At 32.7% G+C, this 24,139-nt stretch overlaps 3 protein-coding genes and 1 pseudogene across 5 annotated transcripts; 2 read left to right on the forward strand and 2 right to left on the reverse strand.

The window, feature by feature from the left end:
* Nucleotides 1-529: 529 nt before the first annotated feature.
* LOC123193719 (steroid 5-alpha-reductase DET2-like) lies at nt 530-1,997 on the forward strand. 2 transcript variants are annotated; one of them, XM_044606804.1, is made up of 2 exons: nt 530-932; nt 1,468-1,997. In XM_044606804.1, the coding sequence occupies exons 1-2, from the start codon at nt 609-611 to the stop codon at nt 1,948-1,950; spliced, it is 807 nt and encodes a 268-aa protein (XP_044462739.1). In that variant the 5' UTR covers nt 530-608; the 3' UTR covers nt 1,951-1,997. The 2 variants fall into 2 exon arrangements, with proteins under 2 accessions (XP_044462739.1, XP_044462740.1); XM_044606805.1 differs by having other exon boundaries at nt 1,480-1,997.
* Nucleotides 1,998-5,858: 3,861 nt separating this feature from the next.
* On the forward strand, nt 5,859-8,247 carry LOC123192308 (3-oxo-5-alpha-steroid 4-dehydrogenase 2-like). The gene is made up of 2 exons (XM_044604804.1): nt 5,859-6,267; nt 7,689-8,247. Exons 1-2 carry the CDS (start codon nt 5,941-5,943, stop codon nt 8,157-8,159), a joined length of 798 nt encoding a protein of 265 aa, XP_044460739.1. The 5' UTR covers nt 5,859-5,940; the 3' UTR covers nt 8,160-8,247.
* A 141-nt stretch (nt 8,248-8,388) lies between these two features.
* Nucleotides 8,389-13,635, reverse strand: LOC123192307 (annotated as a pseudogene).
* A 2,520-nt stretch (nt 13,636-16,155) lies between these two features.
* On the reverse strand, nt 16,156-22,451 carry LOC123192306 (sucrose-phosphatase 2-like). 2 transcript variants are annotated; one of them, XM_044604802.1, is made up of 9 exons: nt 21,986-22,451; nt 21,594-21,674; nt 21,203-21,502; nt 20,722-20,823; nt 20,342-20,536; nt 19,960-20,250; nt 17,699-17,885; nt 16,536-16,582; nt 16,156-16,413 (listed from the first exon to the last, which is right to left on the reverse strand). In XM_044604802.1, the coding sequence occupies exons 2-9, from the start codon at nt 21,651-21,653 to the stop codon at nt 16,321-16,323; spliced, it is 1,275 nt and encodes a 424-aa protein (XP_044460737.1). In that variant the 5' UTR covers nt 21,654-21,674; nt 21,986-22,451; the 3' UTR covers nt 16,156-16,320. The 2 variants fall into 2 exon arrangements, with proteins under 2 accessions (XP_044460737.1, XP_044460738.1); XM_044604803.1 differs by lacking the exon at nt 21,986-22,451 and adding an exon at nt 21,851-21,869.
* Nucleotides 22,452-24,139: the final 1,688 nt, after the last annotated feature.

Genomic DNA, 24,139 nt, shown 5'->3' on the forward strand with positions numbered 1-24,139 from the left:
CAAATTGAATGCTAATGTGCCAAACTCTAAGATATATAGCTCATTCACATTCTATATTGGGTTTTTGTGTGACCTACTATAAACATATCTTCCTGCAATATGTTTATAGTGAGTCACATAAAAACCCAAAGCCTAAAAACACCCATAAAAAAACACATTTAATCGCCTAAGTCTTTGTATTAAAATGTATAAAACATAACAAAAATTAAGTTACTAACCTTTTCAATCATTTTGATTGCTGTAAAAGTAGCGTAGATCACCGGTGAAAGTCACGGTAGATGGATAGCTGAACGCGTATGGCTGGGTTTGTGAATTTTGTGTGTTTGGCTTTTCCCTTTCCAATTTTCTAGTTTCTCTTACTGAAGGGCAGTTTCGTCATTACATGGTTATTGGGTATATATGCTTAATATTGGTAAAACTGGATAAATTTGCTTTGATAACCTGATTTTTGGGCATTTAATTTAATTTAATTTAATTTCCCAGAAGAAAATGCCTTAAATTCTTCATACATTTGCACGTCTTCTCCTATTTGTGTATGCATGAGAGTAAGAATATAACAAATGCCATTCACTCCGTAAAAACAAAGAGAAAATCGTTAACAAGCGGCCATGTTCCTGAGTTGTGTTTTTTTCCCACCACCACCTTCGTTCTTCGTCACAGCTATGTCTGTGGTGACTGTGGTCTCAATGGCAAATGGAGGTTACTCTGAAACCAAGGGAAAGCATGTTCAATATTCCAAGTTTTTTCACAGTAACTCTGAGAAATCTGCGGCAAAACAGGCTAAAGTTTCAAGCAGAAATGGGATGCTTGTCCTTTATACGCCTGCTTTTCTTGCCGGTCTTTCTTCTTTCTGGCTATTTCCTGATGAGGGTTTCAGGTTTCTTTTGCTTAAGTCCGCTCTCACCTTCCATTTCTTCAAGAGAATTTTTGAGGTAATTCATACATGTTAATTTCTGAATTTGTTTTACATGAATGAATCAAAATGGCCTTTGTCTGTTGCAGAAATTAACAACTTTTTTCAACACTTATTTAAATAAGTTTAATTTGTATTCCTTTTTCTCCCCTCTCACTTCAAATTTACAATCTGTGATAATTTTCTCACAAACAAAGCGTAGAAAAGGATTTTTTTTTTGTTTTCTATATAATGATTCAGGATGGAAAATTCTTGTTCTATATATGTTTCATACTGTAAGTTAGATGTATATTTTGATCATGTTACTGAATCTATAGCATGAGGAAACTGTATGCACATCATTAGAATGCAAATTAATATTCATTATTAGTACACTTGTAATTCTTAGAGTTTAGAATTATAAACATTGATTGTGGAGATGATGTAAGACCTTGAATTTTGATTCTGAACAATGATATTTTATTTATTTTTTTTAAATTGAGATATATTTCGAATTTTAGCTCATCCTTGAAGTTGAAGACAAAAAATATGTATAAAAACTAATTGTTCTGCAGTGTTTACTACAGGTATTGTTCATTCATAAATATAGTGGTTCAATGACTCTTGAATCTGCAATTGTTATCACTGTAAGCTATTTCATATCTACTGCAACCATGATATTTTCTCAACACTTATCACAAGGATTGCCAGAGCCATCGATTGATTTCAAGTATTTTGGGGTGATTGTGTTCTTGTTGGGAATAATTGGTAACTTCTACCATCACTTGCTCCTCTCAGAAATGAGAAAAGATGGTGAAAAACAGTATAAAATTCCCAATGGAGGTTTGTTTGACAAAGTAGTGTGCCCACATTATCTATTTGAGATATTAGTGTTTTGGGGATTTGCTTTTATTTCTCAAACTCTGTATGCATTTTCAATTGCTTTAGGCACAAGTTTTTACTTGATAGGAAGGAGCTTTGCCACTAGGAATTGGTACCAATCCAAATTTGAGAATTTCCCAAAAGATGTCAAGGCTGTTTTTCCTTATTTGTTGTAAAAATGAACGAAATTTGGAATAAAATTTTATTTGATAATGATTCAAAACTGGTGTATATTGTTAGTTTCTAACACGATAGCTATCCTGCTAAAAGCTTTGTGTGCAAGGCAGACCCATCAGACTTCCCAGCTTGCCTCTCAAGCTGGAACCAGTGCTTTTTAGCGTTTCATTGAAACTCATCTTGCCTTCAATCTGTAGTTGTTGGAGAGGCCACTCCAAGTTCCTATGAAGACTGGCCTTGGCAACAATGAAGATACTGAGAGAAGCATTTGTGTACATGAACTTTGCTGATCTGCCCTCTCGAGGTCTGATATAAAACTGGGAAAGAGGATTTTTCTGAAAAGAAGCAAGTCTTTGGCAATGTTTTAACTTCTTCCTCCCTTTGTTTGTCTTATTAACTGGGCTTTTTGAATCTGGCAAGAAAAGCTTGCGACCAAGTAACACAGATATGAGAAAATTGTGCCATAGGAAGATTTGGAGGTGATAGTTGATGTAACCCCAGAAGATGACACAAGCACTAACAACTCATGGTCTTGGTCAATTGTTTTGGATATGCCTCCTTGTTTCAGCTTGTCTTCAACTACATTTAGAGACTGCAACCAAATGGCTTCTTAAGACAATAAAAGCAGCAGTTTTAAAGCCAAAAAGCAATCCATTTCAAGTAAAATTTTGTCCAAGCCTCTGGCATCATCTTCATCCAGCAGAATCTCATAAAAAGTCGATGAGGAATGGTCTATCAGTCTCAACACATATTTAAATGGGGCCACTGATATAAAATTTATGAAAATCTCTATGCAAGATGCATGCAAAGAATGAACAGCAAGGGAGTTTTCTTTCTTTTTCTTCTCGACAAGATCTGCTTCCTGAAAACTTTCCCATCTTCATCCCAATCATCACTGTTCCAGTTTATTTCGGCAGTGGATGCTTCTTCAGAAACTACTTCATATCTAATTAAAAAAGCCCTTCCCACTCTTCCAAAATGTCTACCAAAGTACCAAAATGGGGATCCGTACTGGCAACTGCACACAACTTCGAGAAGTAGGAGGCAGCTGTATCGACATTTTGGACCAGAGTCTTATTTCCACGCTCGGTGAGATAGCTGCCACAAGTTGAGCAGATTTGAGGGCAACCAAAGTACTCATAAACCTGCTAGAAGTACTCATAAATCAAAGTACAACCCCAGATTGGCAGTGGTTTCACCCGTTTTACTTGCAGTGAGCAGCTCATCCCACCCTTCCCAAGGAAGAACATCGGATTGTTGTTCAGAAGAAAAACCGTCCCTGTTTCTACCTGAGATAGATCGCAAAAGTTCAAGGGCATAAGCTCGAACTTGACTTGGTAACTGCCACTCTCTACCAAACTACATGTCTGACCCTCTTAAGCTCATTAAAATCACCCTCCAATGTACTTAGAGAAGATAACAAATGATACAAATTTTCGTGATCAAGGGATCCGCAACAGATCTTGTAAAATGGGCTCCAATGCAGCTAAAAATAGCTGAGGAAGATCCTGGAATTTAGAGGCAGCACTCGAACTATATTCAGACACTACTGAAAAATACCTCTGAAACAGCTCCAAACCCACAACCTGAAGATACCATGGCTCTGCAGAAAATGAAAATTTCACCGGCAAAGTATCCGATTAAACCATGAGTGACGTAGTTGATGAAGTTGCAGACTCTTGGTCTTTGTTTGAGATGGAGACAAAGATCTTCATTTGAGATAAAGACGAAGATGAATGATCTTTATCTTCGCCTTTATCTCAAATGAAGATCTTTATTTAAGATAAAAACAAGTGATCCTTTTTTGTTAGAGATGGAGACGAAGACTCTTTGTATGAGATAAAGAGAAACGATCTTTATCTCAAATGAGTTATCAGATTATGAGTCTTCAGACAAAAACTCTTATCTCCGTCTTAAATAAAGATGAAAAGTCTTCGTTAAATCATCTTCATTTCAAAAGAAAACTTTCTGTCTTCGTCAGGGGAAATTATGACCCACCGAGGGAGAAGAAGGAGGGAAAACTAGCCAACGATCAGAATTGGATGAGTTATCAGAGAATATGAGAAAAGACTTTAAGAGGGAAATACCCATATTTCAAACTCCAAGTGAGAGAAAAGTGTTAGATTTCTAAATTAAATAAACTATAATAAATTTTAGTTTAAAATTTTTTTAATTAAATTATAATTTTATTTTTAATTTTAACTTGAGAATTTTAATAAAATTTAATTTAGGAATGAGACTTTTAAATTTTAAAAGTTGACATATGTGAGTTCCAAATTATACTTATCCTTTAACGAAAACAAGTCTTTTGGCCATTAATTTATATATGATAGTTCGAAATTTGTCACTTAATACGAAATCGGAGTTCTATACTGAAATGTAACAATCTCACATGGCTTGTCAAATCCAAAACATGGATAATTTTTTTGTTATTAAAATAAGTAATACGAAGATAATTTGATAAATATACATCAACTCATTAAGTTATATATTTAAACAATTGGAGGGGCTATATTTTCGTTATTTTTGAAACCCATAATCTTTTGGATGTGATTAACTTTGGAGGTAGTTATAAAATCCACTAATTAAATTAGTTAGTTTATTCTAACAAAAATATTCAAGTTGACAAATCTGGATTTTTTAAATTGGACTCTTAGTAAAAAATATCAATTAATATTTATTATTGTTTTTATTGTATTTATTTTTTGTATTAATTTTTATCTACTAGTGATTTAAGTAAAAATGATTTTTACCGTCAATTAAAATAGAGTCCTTTGCTGGAGAGACAGAGTAATTATATTAAATCAAGGGATTTTACTAAGGTGAAAAAAAAAGGTTAGAATCGGAAAATTTTGTTAATAAAGGAGAAAAATGGGAACAAAAAGTGCGAATTGGGATTATTGCAAATGAGAGGGACAATTTAGGCATTGCATAATACAAATGTGGAGGAGGACCCGGATGCCGTCTTGTCTTCCATAAATGTCAATCTTGCCAAAATATTATAAAATAGAGTCTCTAATTGCCACCCTCCAAGATTTAGTGAAGAATTTTTAGCCTGTAATTTTCAGAAACTAACAGCATCACCCCAATAGTAGTAATTAATTGATCTAACAACTCTTTCATATCATCCCAAGTATGATGTTGTTGCATGGCATTGTGACTGTAATAAAATTATATATACATATTTTAAGTATATAAAATATATACATAAATAATACGATATCATATGATTGAATGATTTTAAAATATGAATAAAATAATATTGAATTGTATCATTACATATCATTTATGTATTTATTTTTATACTTAAAATATGCATACGTGGCATTGCTCTTGTAATAGTGTGTATTAAGCCTATACTATAAACAATAATAAACTAACAGTTGCAAATATATTAATGTATTATTATATGATTAAGTGATTTTAAATCAAAAATAAAATAAACAATTTGATAATTTAACATAATGTCACATCAATTTATTTGAAATTAGTTTTATTCAAAAAATTTAACACCCAATAGATCAAATCAGCCATTCTTTTACTAAAATCCCAAAATGACAAATAACAATTTATTGATTTTTATTGGTTGACTAATATTGACTTATTATTGATCATTTTGGTTTTTTAAGTTAAAGAAAAAATAATTTAGTCTAAAGAATGTTAAAATATTAGATTAGATTTATTATTCAAGCGAGGGGTCACTTTATATAATTTTAACTTTATATAATTTTCAGTTAACAACTGTGTTAAATTTTAGAAAAAAAATAACTGTATAGATAGCAACTGATAAGGACCTAACTGTTACTTTCAAATTCTATTAGACATAATAAAAGTAAGCTAAACCTCAGGGACCAAAAGTTGAAGTCTATATGGAAAACTCAACCATATCATCTTTTATCTTGGCATCGACGTCACTTTAAGATCTGCTCCCCCCTTAACATCTAAGCGTGTCAAAACTGAATTCTGAGACTGGGAAAGAAGCAGAAGCCATGTTGGTGATGGATAATTCAATCATCACACCGCCTTCTTTCTTGATCAGGGCCATGTCGGTGGTAACTTTGGTGATTTTAACACTCATGGCGATCTCAGAAGTCATGGGAAAGCACCTCAAGTATTCAAAGTTTTGGAATGTTAATAGCTCTGGGAAATCTGCAACAAAGGAGGTTAAACTTTCTAGTAGAACTGGGATGCTCATGCTTTATACACCTGCATTTTTGGGCGGTCTTGCTTCTTTTTGGATCTTCCCTCATCAGAGTTTCAGGCTTCTGCTGCTCACTTCTGCTCTTACCTTCCATTTCTTCAAAAGAGACTTTGAGGTAACATTCACAAATAATCATTTTATATACAGTCATTTCTTCAATAGTCTTAGAAAATTTAAAATTCTTCTCTGGCGAATTGGGAGAAGAACTATATTTTTGTGAACATATTAGACCATAGTTGTCAATGGCGCAAAGCGTAGAAAGGCAATGAGAGGTTCTACTGCCTAAAGCGAACAAGGCAAAGCGAAGGCGTTACAAGCAATTAAAAAATTCTATGAATTTTTATTTTATTTCCATTAAATTTAAATTATTTGTTACGATATCAACAATAAAACATTGATCAATAACTACGTTAATAGTCTCAAATATGATGATAATTAGTTTTCATACTTAAATTTCTATGACGACTATCTATAAGGGATTAGTGAATCTAACCGATGATTTTAAATTTCTCCAACAACCTTTTTGGTAATTCTAAAACTCACCGACAATCTCTTAACAATCTTAGAACTCACTGTTGACCTTTTGACGACTTTAAAACTTATTAATGATCTCTTTGGTAACCTTAAACCTCACTAGAGACCTTAAAAATTGTCAATAGCTCTTATATCAGACTGAAAATTACTTAAAATCTGTCTAAAAACCTGAAATTATGCAAAAAACTATCTAGAATTTGTCAATAACCCTAAAATCTAGTTGTAGATAACCTAACTGATAATAAAGCGAATTTTTTTGGTGCCTAAAGCTACTCCCAAGGTGCTAAAAAAGCACTAAAAGCGGTCACCTTTGAACCACTAGTCCCCTTGAGTAAAGTGTCGCTTAAGCGTGCGTGAGGCGCGCCTTTGACAACTATGTGTTAGACTTGATTTTGCAATCCACTATAAACCCTTTAGCAACAAGCTTTTGCAGAAAGAGAAAAGTGTGCTTATTGTAGTCAATTCAAGAAGAAAAATAGTGAAAACAAAATTTTGTGCTTTACACTGCTATTTTTGGAAGGAGTTGGAATCCCTAATTTGGAAGAAGGTAAATATTAAAGTGCAAACATCCTAAAGTTTTAAGGCAGGCTAAATGTGAGCGGTCACTAACTTCTTATTTTACATTTTGGATGATAGCAACAAGGTTCACTTTTAATCCACACACCTTAAAAACTTTAGAATGTTCGAATATTGATTATATATTAGTCAATCTCCAATGTGGATGTCTAAAGTTTGAAAGTTTTTAATATGTAGATTAAATGTTTACGTTTGTATACTAACATTAAAGCCTCTAAAATCAAAGTTAGTGACCAGATGCTGACCTTTGATTCGCACAAAATCAACGATCAAACATTCACCATTGGCCTGCATATTAAACATTTCAGGACAATTGCATCTGAGAATTTATTTACTATTAGTTTGCACCTGATAATAACTTTCCACACTATATGTTTACATTTGATGTTATATATTATGTGTTTTCTGATAACATTGTACTACCAGGTGCTTTTCATTCACAAATACAGTGGTGGGGTGATGCTTGATTCTGCAATTTTTATTGGGGCATTATATTTCATAGCCACTGTGACAATAATATATTTTCAACACCTATCAGAAGGATTACCAGAGCCAAGAATTGATTTGAAGTATTTTGGGATGTTTGTGTTCTTGTTGGGAATAAGTGGTAATTTCTATCACCATTACCTCTTATCAAAAATGAGAAAAGATGGTGAAAAACAATACAAGATTCCCAAGGGAGGTTTGTTTGATAAAGTAGTGTGCCCACATTATCTTTTTGAGATATTGACATTTTGGGGGTTTTTTCTAATTTCTCAAAATTTGTTTGGATTATGTTGTGCTATTGGTGTAACTTTTTACTTGACAGGTAGGAGTTACGTTACTAGGAAATGGTATCTTTCCAAATTTGAGAATTTCCCCCAAGATGTAAGGGCTATCTTTCCATATGTATTTTAAACAATGAAGGAAATTAAGTTTGGTTTCAAGCAAGGTTGGTTTGTATTGGTTGCACAAGTTATGTATAATTTGATTTTAGACTTTGCATCATGTGTAGTATTTGTAGTATTTTACTTTATTTGAGTATGCTTCCTTAATTAAAAACATCAAATAAGAGATATGATAGAACCCCAGCTGTGAAAGAGAGCTGAAATTTACTTCATAGAAATCTAGGAAAATTCTAGCTGCATTAAACTGGAAAAGACTGCCAAGGATCAAAATTTTCAATATATATGGGGGATAAATCAATAAAAGCATTATTTACTGAAACCCATTTAAACCAACACATATTTAACACCAGGAGTTTTTCAGACAGATAATCCAGCTTACATAAACTGAATGAGTTATTGAGAAGCAACTAAATTTACTAGAACTTCACAATATAGTAACTTGTTTCATTCTGAAACTTCTGCAATTTTTGGTCCTAAATTCCAATAGTGTGCGATTATGCTTACACAAAGGCTTAAGTCATAGTTTTCGAAGGTAACAAGGATGCAGATAGGGGGTGAAGAGGACTAAGATGAGAATCTTGCCCGGCAAAGAGGAGTAAAGAAAGGAAAGAAAGAAAAGAGAACTGGAATATGCTTTTTATAATATGTCATGTCCGGAAAATTAAATGTTTACCTAATTGGTTAATTAGAGAACCCAGGTGGTTTGGTCTTCTGGTCCTGAACCCTCCAGCCAAGTCTGATGCATATGCATCCACGTGAATCCATTCGGTTCCATGGCCTGCCAAATCCATGATAACACACTTCAACAAATAATGTATCTCTGGAAGCACCATCATGTGGAAATTTATGAGGAAATTACATCCAAAGGAATAAAAGGAACTAATTTTCAGAAATACCTTTGAATTCAGTAAGACTGTCGTTAGACAGCAATGCCGCTCCACTCCTACAAGAACATTTACAACTTCAATGTTAAAAGGAAAGATTTGAACTATTTTAAACTAATATATAATTTATGATAACATACTTCCACACAGTCCGGGCAATAAACCAAAATTTCCATCCAAAATTTCTGTCCTAAGTGACCAGCTAACTAGCACAATGCAAAGACGATAAATTGATGTGTTAAATAATATGGTAATACACTGTAAGATGACACCTCTCTTGAGATGAAAAAATAGGGATACTATTTAGCATGTGTAGCATATTCTAAAATAATCACGACAGGTTAACTGCTTTCATTAAAGTTCATAGATCTAAGTTCTTGACAAAGCAATTTGCATGAACATATGCATGCCTACTCCAGAGCAAAGCTTCAAATATTAACTACAGTTATTTAGCACAAATAGCAAATCAAAAAGATGCATAATTATCAGAAAGGTCGTTACCTTCAGATTTAGAACAACTAAGCTGATATTGTGATCAAGATGGTCTCGATTTACAGGCATTGTAGGGTATCAAAGTTTCATTTCAGTCTCAACTTTCTCAAATGCCAAATGAGATACAAATTTTATTATAAACTTAGTCCACAATCACAATGAGAAAATACAAATAGAGTAGTGGAGAAAATGAAGATTTACTAAGCCTGAAGTTGCAACTTAAAAAACAAATAATGTGAAAGGATTTATGATTGCCATTAGAATTAAGATTACAAAATTACCATCTCCAGAGAAGTAGTAGGAAGGTTTATCTTAAATAAAAAAGTATGCCTAGTTAAATCTCTCTCACCATTGAATTAAAAGATAAAAAAAAGGTTCAGTACTCAGAAAAGCTAAAGCTAACACTAAATGCAGTGACACAAACCGGAAATTCTGAGATTTTAGCATTTATAGCAGAGCATGGTGAAGCCAACAAACTGATTTATTGAGACAATTCCCCATAATTTGGTTAAACTCATCCAAACAGAAATTGGTTCAATTCTATGTGGAATCAAGTAAAACAGGACAAACACAGGCCGCACAAAGCCCCATTTATCATTTACATTTAAAGAGTAGACTACACAATAAAAGATCAATAAAGGACATGGATCCCAAAAGCATATGCTATAATAAGCTAATATATAAGACCACGCAACTCTCACCAGATAACTCCCACTTATCAAACTTAACAAGCCATGCATCTGAACCAATCTGTGTCAAAGAAACTCGATCCACCCATACTCGATATTGCTTTCCTTGCTTATCTCCATACAATCTTGCCATCACATCTATGGATTGATGCAATGATTGCTCAATTCCAGAGGGATGGACAAAAATGCCAACTGAATCCTGAGGGAAAAAATGTAAATATATCATACTAAACATATCAAACACTGATACTTGGACAAAATGAAACTAATTTCTGCAAGGTTGGTAGAAGATGCACTATCTAAAAAGTTACAAGGTAACATAAGCCTTCCCAAACTTAAAGTCATATGATGCTGTAAAGTGATCAGCTTTCTCAGGTCCAGAACTCTTAAATTAAAAATGCATTGTAAAAAGATCCAGAATCACCATAGTCAGGAATCACTATTGTTAAATCTTTATAAATCATAATCATATGACATAGCTCTACATGCTAATCCCATTGATTAAATATCTACTGATAGATCCCTAATGATTAACATTCATCTACCGTAGGACTTCTAAACATGAAAATAAGAATGATATACCAGCGACTACATAGGGACAATTGTAGTGTCATCATTTTAGTGGTGGAAGCCAATTTGATTGGTATTCAAGTATTTATTAGCAGATAAATGTGATTAATCATGGAATTTGTTAGAATCTTAAATTAGTCTCTGTGTTAGAATTCAAAGAGTTTTACCTTGAGAGTTCAGACCACAGTTAGCTGATGAGAGTTATGGCTTGGTGGACTTGAATCAAGACTTTTATTTAGGAATATTATACCTACGTCTACCCTTATCCCTGCTTAGGTCAGTTTAGGTCAGGGGTGATCATGCGCTCTCAGCAACGGGTGATCATGCCCTCTCAGCAACTGGTGATCAATCACTGATTCTAGCTTACAAATCCATCCTAGAAAGCATGAGTGAACTTATTGTGTATTACATGGCTGGTCAGGCCACCTTATCGTTACCTCTAATTGGTGGGATTCATCTAAACATTTTAAATGGCTCTTCAATTTATTATTCAAGTCCCTCAATAATTATTTTATCCCATTTGGAGAATCGCATATTTCTCCATACAATATATTTTCATCCAATCTTACTTCAGAACAAATTTATGCTCAATGGCCCTCTCTTCTTTCATAGTCACCAACCCTGTCAAAGTGTTAACGGGTTCTTTACTAACTACCTAGACAGGTGTGTGCAAGAAAAACAACAAAAATAAATAAATAAATAAATACTCTGATCCAAATTAATCTATTTGGTTAGGATCAACTACATGGATCCTGCTTTATCTTTTTCACTTATTTTGTCAAATCAATAGAACTAATACAGCCCATTGATTTTCACAGCTCAGTTCAGGTTATGAATACCATTCCCCTCGTCTGCTAAGCTTCAACCTAGATGACAACAGAAGTCAAAATTCTTCCAATGACCAAAAATTGAAAACTGCCCTCTAAGACTAAAGACTTTTCCTGTATTGCAATACCTAATAATTGCAATTTGATTATAAATATCCAAATAACATAGGAGTTTCACAAGGAAAAATAAAAAAACTTACAAAGATCAATCTTAATTTCTGCATATAATGGTCCGATTTCTGAACTTCTGCATGTCGCCATCTCTCATAAAACAAATAAAACTTCACAATCTGATGACCAGGACTAAAAATATCCACTTTGTATTTTTGAAAATTTCTTATATCTCTTGGAGATACATTTGGGCCGAGACCAAAATTTCCAATGGCTTGTATAATTCCAGCAGCACATCTCTCAGTTGCATGAATTATATTGGGATTGTTGTTTGCATTTTGTTCATACCACTGCAACAATTCTTCTTTTGCATTGCTGACCTGCACATTCAAGGCACCAGCAGCAGCATGCTGATGATGATGCACAATAAGAATTACGTGAAAAAAGAGAAGCCTGCAAGAGACATACCATCACACCATATACTTCAGGAAGGCTATAGACTTCTGCATCATTTCCAGAGTCACCACAGACAAGAGTATTAACAGGCATTTTCCCGTCAATTCTAAACTTCTTCAGCAAATATGCAAGAGCCTGTCCCTTGCCAGCACCTTTTGGTAATACGTCAAAAAATTTCCCGCTGCTAAAAACAATTTTCACATCTAACTGGCCAAAAAAATATTTAACATAAACAAGGTATTTATTAAGTTGAACAGTATAAGACTATATATTATAAAAGCACAAAATATAAGGTGCAATTCCTGAACATGCTTCAGCATGCAAATAATGCTTTGACTTTAAATTGTAGAAACATCAGGAGAGGCAATTTACCCCACGTTTTTCCAGGCGTTCTGACAGAGCTTTCATTGTTGCAGAGGCCTTAGACTTTTCAATAAAGAAGCTGATCATGTGAGGTCGTTGCTTTGTTTCTGACTGCAAAAACCATGAAAGTCCAAACTCTTGGAATATGATATGCACATAAGTACACCAGCTTAGTTGATATATAAAGTCATATTCTTTCACCTCTTAATACTCATAGAAGTTCTCAATACTGAAACTGCAAAGCCATAAATAAATTGTAAAAGCTTAAGTGTTCTTATAGTTAAAACACCTCTCTTTGATTCTATGCCAGAGCTTTTGTAAGACTTCTATCTGTATAAATGTATAAGTTACTTATATAATATTAATTCAAGTCGTCCAAGTTGTTTAGTGCCCCAGTCTCCCTCTTTGCATTGATTAAGTTATATAATTTGTGTTTGCGATTGGTAATGTGGTTGAGCTCTGGCAAGCAAGGGATTTATACTCTTGTTATATATTAACTTAAGTTGACAATTCAGGTAGAAACCAACCTTAGGAACAAGTTCATGAAATTTGGATGTTTCCTCCAAGACTATGTCCCTGTCTCACTTGTGATTCAGATGCTGCTCCCACTCATCATCCCATACCATCGATTTGCCATATGCAATCTCAGTTCCCAGAGACATTATAATTATATCAGGAGTCAATAAGGGCTTCTCTTTCCTCAACTTTTGATAACTTGTAGGTGACCTTCCAGTTGAGAAAACTAACAGAGAATCATGGCGGTAACAAGATTCCCACAGCGCGTTAAAGCTAAGAAGGGAAATGTTCTCCTGATCATCATGATCCACCTGAAAGAAAAACCCACAATGCCGGTGAAATTTACTCCTGGATTACTACAAGTAATGAGCCTATTAAAAAAAAAAAAAAACTGTTAATTACCAATGTTGAGTCAAGGTCCGAAACTATCATGAGACGTGCAGAACCATTGAGACGATCCATAATTGTTCAAATCAACAAATTCTGCAAACCCATGGCAGTTGAATCAAATAAATTCAGACCCCTAAGCATTCAAAAAATTGTCTCAATCATAAATCGCACAATTTAACACAATTAATAAGAACCATTCAAGTTCATAAATAAAACAAAATGAATATGAAAAACAGAGTCAACAAAGTAAAAGTAACACGTTATGAAAGATCCTTATGCCCTGGACAGTTGCTTGAATGATACTTGATGGAGACAACTAAATATTAAGTTACTGTTGTAGAAAGCAAATTAAACGAAAGTTAAAAATGTAATGAAAAGTTTTGCTTTTCGTACCAGCGATTTGATATTTGAAAGGCACAGAATTTATGCAGGTGAAGTTGAAAGCTTGAAGGAAATAATTTCCAGTTGAGAATTCATTTGATGAACAAATCAAATGCCAAAATCCATTTTATTTGCGAAATTATGTTAAATTTCTCTTTTTGGAGGTCATCATTAAAAATTACTTTTATGTTTCCATCAATGCCAATTTCTATAAACTATTTTATTATAAAAAAATACTTTCGAATGCATAAACCTACCTTTGTAGTCTGATGTGATTTAAAAGATTTTTCAAACTGAATTAAAAAACGTAGTTAAAAAATTTTCAAATTAAATTAAATTATTTTAAATTTTAAATTAAATTAAAAAAATAATTTAATCTAATTTTAATTATAATTTAAATTATAATTAATAATATTATATAATATATATTATATTTTATCTTATGATACGATAAAATATAGATAATGAATTCGTTGAATGTCTTTCCAATGACTTTTGATGTTGTAATTTTGCACACAATAAGAAATTAACTATTTTTTTTTTGTTTGTCTTTTATTGGATGCCCTTTCGATGACTTTTGATGTTCTAATTTTCTTAAATGTAGGTTTGTGAGCCGGTGCGTGTGCTTTTGTGAGTAGGTTTACTAAATTATAATTTATTAAATATTTTTAAACTTGTAATTATTTTTTTAAGTATAATTTTTTAATTTTTTGTGGGTTATATTGAATTATCTTTTAGACCTTATCGTATAGCTTAAACATAATTCATCAATCTTATAGGTTTAATATGACTTTTTTTTTCTATCATAAATCGATGTGAGTTATATAGAAATTCTTTAACCTAACCTATTTGACACCTCGACATTTGATAATTGGCCAAATAATTCAAACAGTTGATTATAATATATAATATTTTTTTCATAACCTACCCTAAACATGAATTGTTTATTTAATCAAATAAAAGGTAGTTGTATTAATATCCCATATATATGTACTTTTATTAAAAATAATGTAAAAGGAAGTTATATATCTTAGATGTCTAAATTAATATATTCGAGGTTTTAAAAATATCAAATCACATAATCACACGTCATTATTTATACACAAAAATTATATATATAATATTACTCACGATTAAAATAATACATCTTACATGTAGTTATATCGTCGATTTATAACTTTATCAACCTAAAGGAATTTATGTTATTTCTAACATAATTCATTATCCTATTTTCTGTATTTCAGTTGTAATTTTTTGCTGAAGAGGGGAGACATCATCAACACTTCCAACCTCTTGCTCTATAAAGGCAACATTATCAGGATTAACATTATACATTTAAGTCAGATCTTCAATGGCTTCTTTATGAATGAAATTGTGATTCACTATGATTCATGTAACAATTGAAATAGACGCCTGAAATCAAGGGATGACATTTTGCCTAAAATTTTTCATTTGTTTTTTCACGCATCAAAGGTTCTCCTGTCACACTTCACAAGGATGAATGTGTCTTGTTAAACAATTCTTGTTCGTTTAGAGGACACGTCAACATTCATGGCGATCTTAGAAGTCATGGGAACACACCTGAAGTATTCAAGGTTCTGGAATGTTAATAGTTCTGGGAAATCTGCCCTGAAAGAAGTCAGTCAAACTTTCTAGTAGAACTGGGATGCTTATATTTTATACACCTGCATTTTTGGGTGGTCTTGCTTCTTTTTGCATCTTCCCTCATCAGATTTTCTGGTTTCTGCTCCTCACTTCTGCTCTTACCTTCCATTTCTTAAAAAGAGACTTTGAGGTAACATTCCTAATTAATCACTTTATACACGGTCATTTCTTCTATAGTCTTATCGCATTCAAAATTTTTTTCTGGCAAAACATATTAAACTTGGTTTTGCATGCCACTATAAACCATTAAGAAACAAGTTTGGTATAAAGAGAAAATTATGCTTACTGTAGTCAATTCAAGATGAAAAATAGTGAAAACAAAATTTTGTGTTTAGAATAAGGTAAATATCCAAGTGCAAACATCCTAAAGTTCTAAGGCAGCCTAAATGTGAAAGGTCACTAATTTATTATTTTACATTATGGCAACCAGAGTTCACTTAATAGTCCCCGCATTAATTAAAAGCTTTAGAATCTCTGAAGATTGATTATATACTAATGAATCTCTCATGCGGATTTTAAACTTATAAAGTGAGCGATTGGATACTAACATTAAATCCTCTAAAATCAAAGTTAGTGACCAGATGCTAACCTTTGATTCACACAAAATCAGCAATCAAAAGTTCACCATTGGCCTGCGCATTTAACATTTCAGGATGATCGCATCTGAGAATTATTTCCTATCATTTTGCACCTGATAATAACTTTCCACATCATATGTTTACACTTGATGTTTATATTATTTGTTTTCTGATAAAATTACTGGAGGGGATAACCTTGTGCTACCAGGTGCTTTCATTCACAAATACAGTGGCGCTATAGTTGGAAAACTAAAGAACCCAGGTAGTTTGGTCTTCTGGTCCTGAACCCTCCAGCCAAGTCTGATGCATATGCATCCATGTAAATCCATCCAGTACCATGGCCTGCCAAATCCATGATAACACACTCAAATGAATAAATTATGTATCTCTGGAAGCACCATCATGTGGCAACTTATGAGGAAATTAAATCAAAGGAATAAAAGTTAACTAATTTTCAGAAATACCTTTGAATTCAGTAAGACTGTCGTTAAACAGCATTGTCGCTCCTCTCCTACAAGAACATTTGCAACTTCAATGTTAAAAGGAAAGATTTGAAGTATTTAAAACTAATATATATTTTATGATAACATAATTCCACACATTCCAATCAATAAACCAAAGTTTCTGTCCTAAGTGACCAGCTAACTAGCACAAATGCAAAGACAATAAATTGATGTGGTAAATGATATGATAATACCCTGTAAGATGACACCTCTCTTGACATGAAAAAATAGGGACACTATCTAGCATATGTAGCATTACTTCTATAATAATCACATGACAGGCTAACTGATTTCATTAAATTTCAGAGATCTAAGTGCTTGACATAGCAATTTGCATGAACGTGTGCATGCCTACTCCGGACCAGAGATCCAATTCATAACTATACTTATCATGCACAAACAGTGAATCAAAAAGATGCAAAATGATCAGAAAAGTAGTCACTTCAAATTTAGAACTAGGCTTTTATCATGATCAAGATGGTCTCTATTTACAGGCATTGTAGCATATCAAAGTTTCATTTCAGTCTCAACTTTGTCAAATGCTAAACAAGATATAAATTTTATTATCAACTTATTCCACATACATAATGAGAAAATACAAATCGATTAGTGGAGAAAATAATGATTTACTAAGTCTGACGTTGAAACTTAAAAAACAAAAAAAGTGAAGAGATTTATGACCGCCAGTTGGAATCAAGATACAAAATCACCATCTCCAGAGAAGAAGCTGTAGGAAGGTTTATCTTAATTAAAGAAGTATGCCTAGTTAAATATCAGTCACCATTGAATTAGAAAAAATGTTCTTCAGTACTCAGAAAAGCTAAAGCAAAAACTAAATGCAGGGACACAAACTGGAAATTCTGAGATTTTAGTGTTTGTAGCAGAGCATGGTGAAGCAAGTGATTTACTGAGACAAGTCCCCTCAATTTGGTTAAACTCATCCAAACAGAAATTTGTTCAATTTTACATCGAATCAAGTAAAACAGGACAAACATAGGTCACAAAAAGCCCGGTTTATCAATTACATTTAAAGAGTAGACTACACAATAGAAGTTCGGTAAAGTACAGGGATCTCAAAAGCATATGCTATAATAAGCCAATATATAAGACCACACAGCTCTCACCAGTTAACTCCCACTTGTCAAACTTAATAAGCCATACATCTGAACCAATCTGTGCTGAAGAAACTCGATCCACCCATATTCGATATTGCTTTCCTTGCTTATCTCCATACAATCCTGCCATCACATCTATGGATAGATGCAATGATCGCTCAATTCCAGAGGGATGGACAAAAATGCCAGTTGAATCCTGAGGAAGAAAAATGTAACAATTTTATACTAAATTTAACAAATGCGGGTCTTTGGCCAAAATGAAAGTAACTTCATCAAGGTTGGCAGAAGATGCACTATCAAAAAATTTACAAGGTAACTAAAGCCTTCCCAAACTTCAAGTCCTATCATGCTGTAAAGTGATCAATTTTCAGGTCTGATAGAATCCTAATTACAAAAGTGCACTCACGCAGTCACAACAAGGGGAAGCAAAAGAAGCCATCATTGGGTGAGGAGCAAGTACGTAAAAAGGTCCGAAATGAAGTAAATATGCAATGCAAAAGTCCAGTGTCAGCACAGTCAGAAATCAAAATTGTTAAATCTTTATAAACCATAATCATATGACATAGCTCTACATGCTAATCCCATTGATTAAATATCTACTAATAGATCCCTAGTGATTAACAATCAATACCATAGGACTTCTAAACATGAATCTGAGAATGATATACCAGTGACTAATAGGGGCAACTGTAGTGTCATCATTATAGTGGTGGAAGCCAATTTGATTGGTATTCAAGAATTAATTACCAGATGGATACGATTAATCAAGAAGTTGTGTTAGAATCTTAAGTTAGTCTCTGTGGTAAAATTTAGAGAGTTCTAACTTTAAAGTTTAGACCACAGTTAGCTAAGGAGAGTTATGGCTTGGTGGACTTAAACCATGACTTTATTTAGGAATATAATGCCTGAGTCTATCCTTGTCCCTTCTTAGGGTCAGAGGGGATCACACCCTCTCAGAAACTAGTGATCGATCACTGATTCTAGTTTACAGATCCATCCTAGAAAGCATGAGTGAACTTAGTTATGCAAACAACTTGTCTTCCATGGCTGGTCAAGCTAACTAATAATTGCCTCGAATAGATGGGACTTATTTAAACATTTTGAATGGATCTTCATTTCATTATTCAACGCCCTAAATAATCATTTTATCCATAATGATTAAATATGACATAGCTCTACATCCTAATCCCATTGATTAAATACCTATTGATAGATCCCCAGTGATTAAAATTCACTACCATAGGACTTATAAACATGAATATGAGAATGATATACCAGTGACTAAATAGGGACAAGTGTAGTGTCATCATTGCTGTGGTGGAAGCCAATTTGATTGGTATTCAAGAATTAATTACCAGATGGATGTGATTAATCATGAAGTTGCATTAGAATCTTAAATTAGTCTGCGCTAGAATTCAGAGAGGTTTAACTTGAGCGTTCATACCAGTGTTAGCTAAGGAGAGTTATGGCTTGGTGGGCTTGAACCATTACTTTTATTTAGGAATATTCTGCCTGAGTCTATCCTTATCCCTTCTTAGGGTCAGAGGTGATCATGCCCTCTCAGGAACTAGTGATCGATCACTGATTCTAGTTTATGGAAAAGCATGAGTGAACTTAGTAATGCAACCAGCTTGTCTTCCATGGCAGGTCAAGCTGCCTTATCATTGCCTCCAATTGGTGGGACTTATCTAAACATTTAAATGGCTGTTCATTTCATTATTCAAGGCCCTCAACAATCATTATATCCCATTTGGAGAATCACATATTTTTCTATGCAATATTTTTTCATCCAGTCTTAACTTCAGAACACATGTATGCTCAATGGACCTCCCATCTTTCATGCTCACTAACTCTGTCAAAGTGCTAACAGGTTCCCTTACTAAACTACCTAGACAGGTCTGTGCAAGAAAAACAACAAAAATATAACATAAAAAATAAAAAATCTGATCCAAATTAACCTATTTGGTCAGGATCAACTACAACGATCCTGTTTCATCCTATTTCCACTGTATTTTGTCAAATCAAGAGAACTAATACAGCCCATTGATTTTCACAGCTCAGTTCAGGTTACATATACCATTCCCCTAGTCCACTAAGTCTCAAACCTAGATGATAACAGGAGTCAAACTTGTTCCAATGACCAAAAAATTGAAAACAGCTCTCTGGAACTCACGATTCTTTCTGTATTGAAATACCTAATAAGTGCAATTTTATATAAATTTCAAAACAACACAAGGGTTTTATAAGAAAAATAAGGAAACAAAACTTACAAAGGCCAGTCTTAATTTCTGCATATAGTGGTCAGATTTCTCTACTTCTGCACGTCGCCATCTCTCATAAAACAAATAAAACTTCACAACTTGATGACCAGGACTAAAAATGTCCACTTTGCATTTCTCGAAATCTCTTATATCTCTTGGAGATACATTAGGGCCGAGACTAAAATTTCCAATGGCTTGTATAATTCCAGCAGCACATCTCTCAGTTGCATGAATTATGTTGGGATTGTCCTTTGCATTTTCTTCATACCACTGCAACAATTCTTCTTGTGCATTGCTGACCTGCATATTCAAGGCGCCAGTAGCAGTAAACTGATGATGATGATGCTTAATAAGAATTATGTTAACAGAGAGAAGCTTACAAGATACAGACCATCACACCATATACTTCAGGAATGCTGAAGAGTTCTGCATCATTTCCAGAGTCACCACAGACAAGAGTATTAACGGGCATTTTCTCGTCAATTCTAAATTTCTTCAGCAAATATGCAAGAGCCTGTCCCTTGCCAGCACCTTTTGGTAATACATCCAAAGCTGTCCCACTGCTAAAAATAATTTTCACATCTAACTGGCCAAAAAAAATAAAAGAACATAACAAGGTATTTATGATGTTGAAGAGTATAAGATGGCTATATTATAAAAGCACAAAATATAAGGTGCAATTCCTGCACATGCTTGGGCATGCAAATAATGCTTTGACTATAAATTGACAATGATATTGCAGTAATAAAAACATCAGGGGAGGCAATTTACCCCACGCTTTTCCAGGCGTTCTGACAGAGCTTTCATTACTGCAGAAGCCTTAGAATTTTCTATAAAGAAGCTGACTTTGTGAGGCCGTTGCTCTGTTTCTGACTGCAATAAACCATGAAAGCATACTCTTGGAATATAATAAGCACATAAGTACACCAGCTTAGTTGATATATAAAGTCACATTCTTTCACCTCCTAATACTCACAGAAGTTCTCAATATTGAAACTGTAAAGGCATCAATTAATTATAAAAGCTTAAGTTTGCCTATGGTTAAAACACCTCTCTTTGATACTACAACAGAACTATAGTAAGACTTTTATCTATATAAACATGTAAGTTGCTTATATAATATCGATTCAAGTTGATCAAGTGCTCTAGTGTTCATGATTGGGAATGTGGTTGCGCTCTGGCAAGTAAGGGCCATTCAGACTAAAACTCTCTTATATATCAGCATACATTGACAATTCGGGTAGATACCAACCTGAGGAACAAGTTCATGAAATTTGGATGTTTCCTCCAAGACTATGCCCCTGTCCCACTTGTGATTCATTTGCTGCTCCCACTCACCATCCCATACCATCGATTCGCCATATGCAATCTCAGTTCCCACAGACATTACAATTATATCAGGAGTCAACAAGGGCTTCTCTTTCCTCAACTGTTGATAGATTGTAGGCGACCTTCCAGTTGAGAAAACTAACAGAGAATCATGACGGTAACAAGATTCCCACAATGCGTTAAACCTAAGAAGCGAAATGTTCTCCTGATCATCATGATCCGCCTGAAACAAAAACAAGAACCCACAATGTCGATCAAATTTTCTCCAGTATTACAACAAGAAGTAACGAGCCTATAAAAAAAAAGTTAATTACCATTGTTGAGTCAAGATCTGAAACTATCATGAGACGTGCAGAACCATTGAGACGATCCATAATTGTTCAAATCAACAAATTCTGCAAACCCATTACAGCTGAATCAGTTAAATTCACCCTTAAGCATTAGAAATTCATCTCTATCACTAATTGCAAAATTTAACACAACTAATAACAATCATTAAAGTTCATAAATGAAACAAAATGAATATGAAAAACAAAGTTAACAAAGGAAAAATGAAACACTGCTAAACAACCTTATGGGTTGGATAGTTACTTGAATGAATCGAGACAAAGAAATACAGCAGAGAAGCAAAATATTAAATAAAGTTACTGTTGTAGAAAGCAAATTAAGCGAAAGTTTAAAATGCAATGAAAAGTATTGCTCGTACCAGCAATTTGATATTTGCAATGCGCAGAATTCACGCAGATGAAGTTGAAAGCATGAAAGAAAGGATATCCAGTTAAACAAGTTGAGATCCCATTCGGTGAATAAACCTAAATGCCGAAATCCATTTAAAGTGAAATGTAGAATACTGAGAAATTATATCAAATTTCTCTTTTTAGAGGTTATGATAAACTATTTTTATTATTAAAAATACTTTCAAATTCATAAACCCTTGTATCCTCGAATTTCAATTCTCCATCTAGTCTCCGTTTGATAGGGCAATAATTTTGCTCTTTGAGCTCTTCCCTCTTCTGATTCGAAATTTATCTCACACCACTAACACAATACCCCCATTCAAAAACCCAAAAAAAAAAAAAACCAAAAACACTCCATGGGGCTTCCTTTCTGGTAACGGTGGAGATGAGAGAAGAAATTAGATTAACCTTCTGTAGACATGCGTATGAGAAGTTTTGAAGGTAATTGCATTAGATTGTTAGAGATTTAATATTGGTGACTGTGAAGATAAATTTTTGGGATTATAGGGGTTTTTTCAGCAAATGTAAAAAAATATGAATATTATTTTTCTCATATTATTATTGGAAAAACTAATTAAATTACCTATATTTCCTTGGTAATAAATAAATTTATCTATAATTTTGTGAGTTAAACAAAAATATCCTAGATAACTAAAAAATATGGAAACTATCATTTGTTTATTTTATATAAATCATATCTCTTTTTTTCTCTATTAATATATATAAATTTATTCATTATTTAAGAGAGATTTTCAGAGAGAAAAAAGTTTGTGATTATGATTTTGAACGAAAAGAAACAAATTTGTGATATTAAGGTGTTTATACGTATTATAATTTAAATCATTATTTCTTTTATTGATAATGTAATTATATATGGGGTTTATATAATAAATTAGAATTGTGTGTAAAAAAAGATAAAAAATTATAAGGGGTATTTTGTGATTATAATAGTAAGGGATATAATGATATTTTACGATAAAGGGTATTAGAGATATTAAAAGATATTTAGGGGTAAAATGATATTTTATAATGAAGAGTGCTAGAGATATTAGATAATATTTGAAGGTAAAATGATATTTAATAATATAGGGGTAAAATGATCTTTTCAAAAATTAGTATAAAATTAATCAAAGTATATTATAGTTATAATATGTAATAAAATTTTGAAATAAGTGTAATTGTGCAATAGAAATAAAATCACAAAACTTCAATTTAATAATAAAATAATATAACATAAATTTTTAAATAGTATTTTTGATCATGTTATTTATATGGATTATGTTTTTCATTGTAGGATTAATCTAAATAGTAGAATAGACTTCAATTAAATACAAGGGAAAATGGATAGAAATGAGTGATAACGTAATAAAATTTATTAAAAGTAATAAAAAATTGATTAAAATTCTAGAGCATATGATATTTGAGAAATTAATTCAAATGGTGAGTAAAAAGTGTAACATAGATCAAAGAGTATTTAATATTTATATAAACATGAGACCAAGACATTTTGACGATGACATTTTTGTTGAAATTTCAAATAATGAAGATGTTGAGGTTCTTAATAGTCTGTCTAACCTCTTTAAAGAATGTGTTTCAATTTTTGTAATAATTATACTTAATGACGATAGTTATGAGACTCAATAAGCAGATGAGAGTTTACACGTATGCGATTTTGTATGGCTGGGAATGAAACTTCGTCATTTTCCTCATTTTTTCATGAAGGGTATTTTCGTCTTCATAGTAAAATAAGGCACTTTTTTTAAATTTAAAAAGTTTGGGCAATTTCACTTTGCACCCCTAAATTTTGGATAATTTAAATAATTTTCCTTATTATTGACGTTAATAATATTCAGAGTAAGGTTCGAAAAGACCCTATTAATATTTTTTTCTTTAGGCTAAAAGACTTTTTCCCACCCAAGATATAATGAAATTCTAAACTCTACCCTCTAATTTTCAAAAATCTAAATATTTATTTATAAACAAATTTCTATTAAAAATCTCAGTTAGGGTTAAGAGTAAAAATATTATTTAATAAAAACTTTAATTTTGTTACATTTTCTCCTTAAGTTTAAAAATTTCATAATTTCTCTCTAATTTAAAGTTTGAAAAGTGATAAATATCTC

This window comes from Mangifera indica, chromosome 12 (genome assembly GCF_011075055.1).
Source record: "Mangifera indica cultivar Alphonso chromosome 12, CATAS_Mindica_2.1, whole genome shotgun sequence".
In the NCBI taxonomy this organism is placed as follows: domain Eukaryota; kingdom Viridiplantae; phylum Streptophyta; class Magnoliopsida; order Sapindales; family Anacardiaceae; genus Mangifera; species Mangifera indica.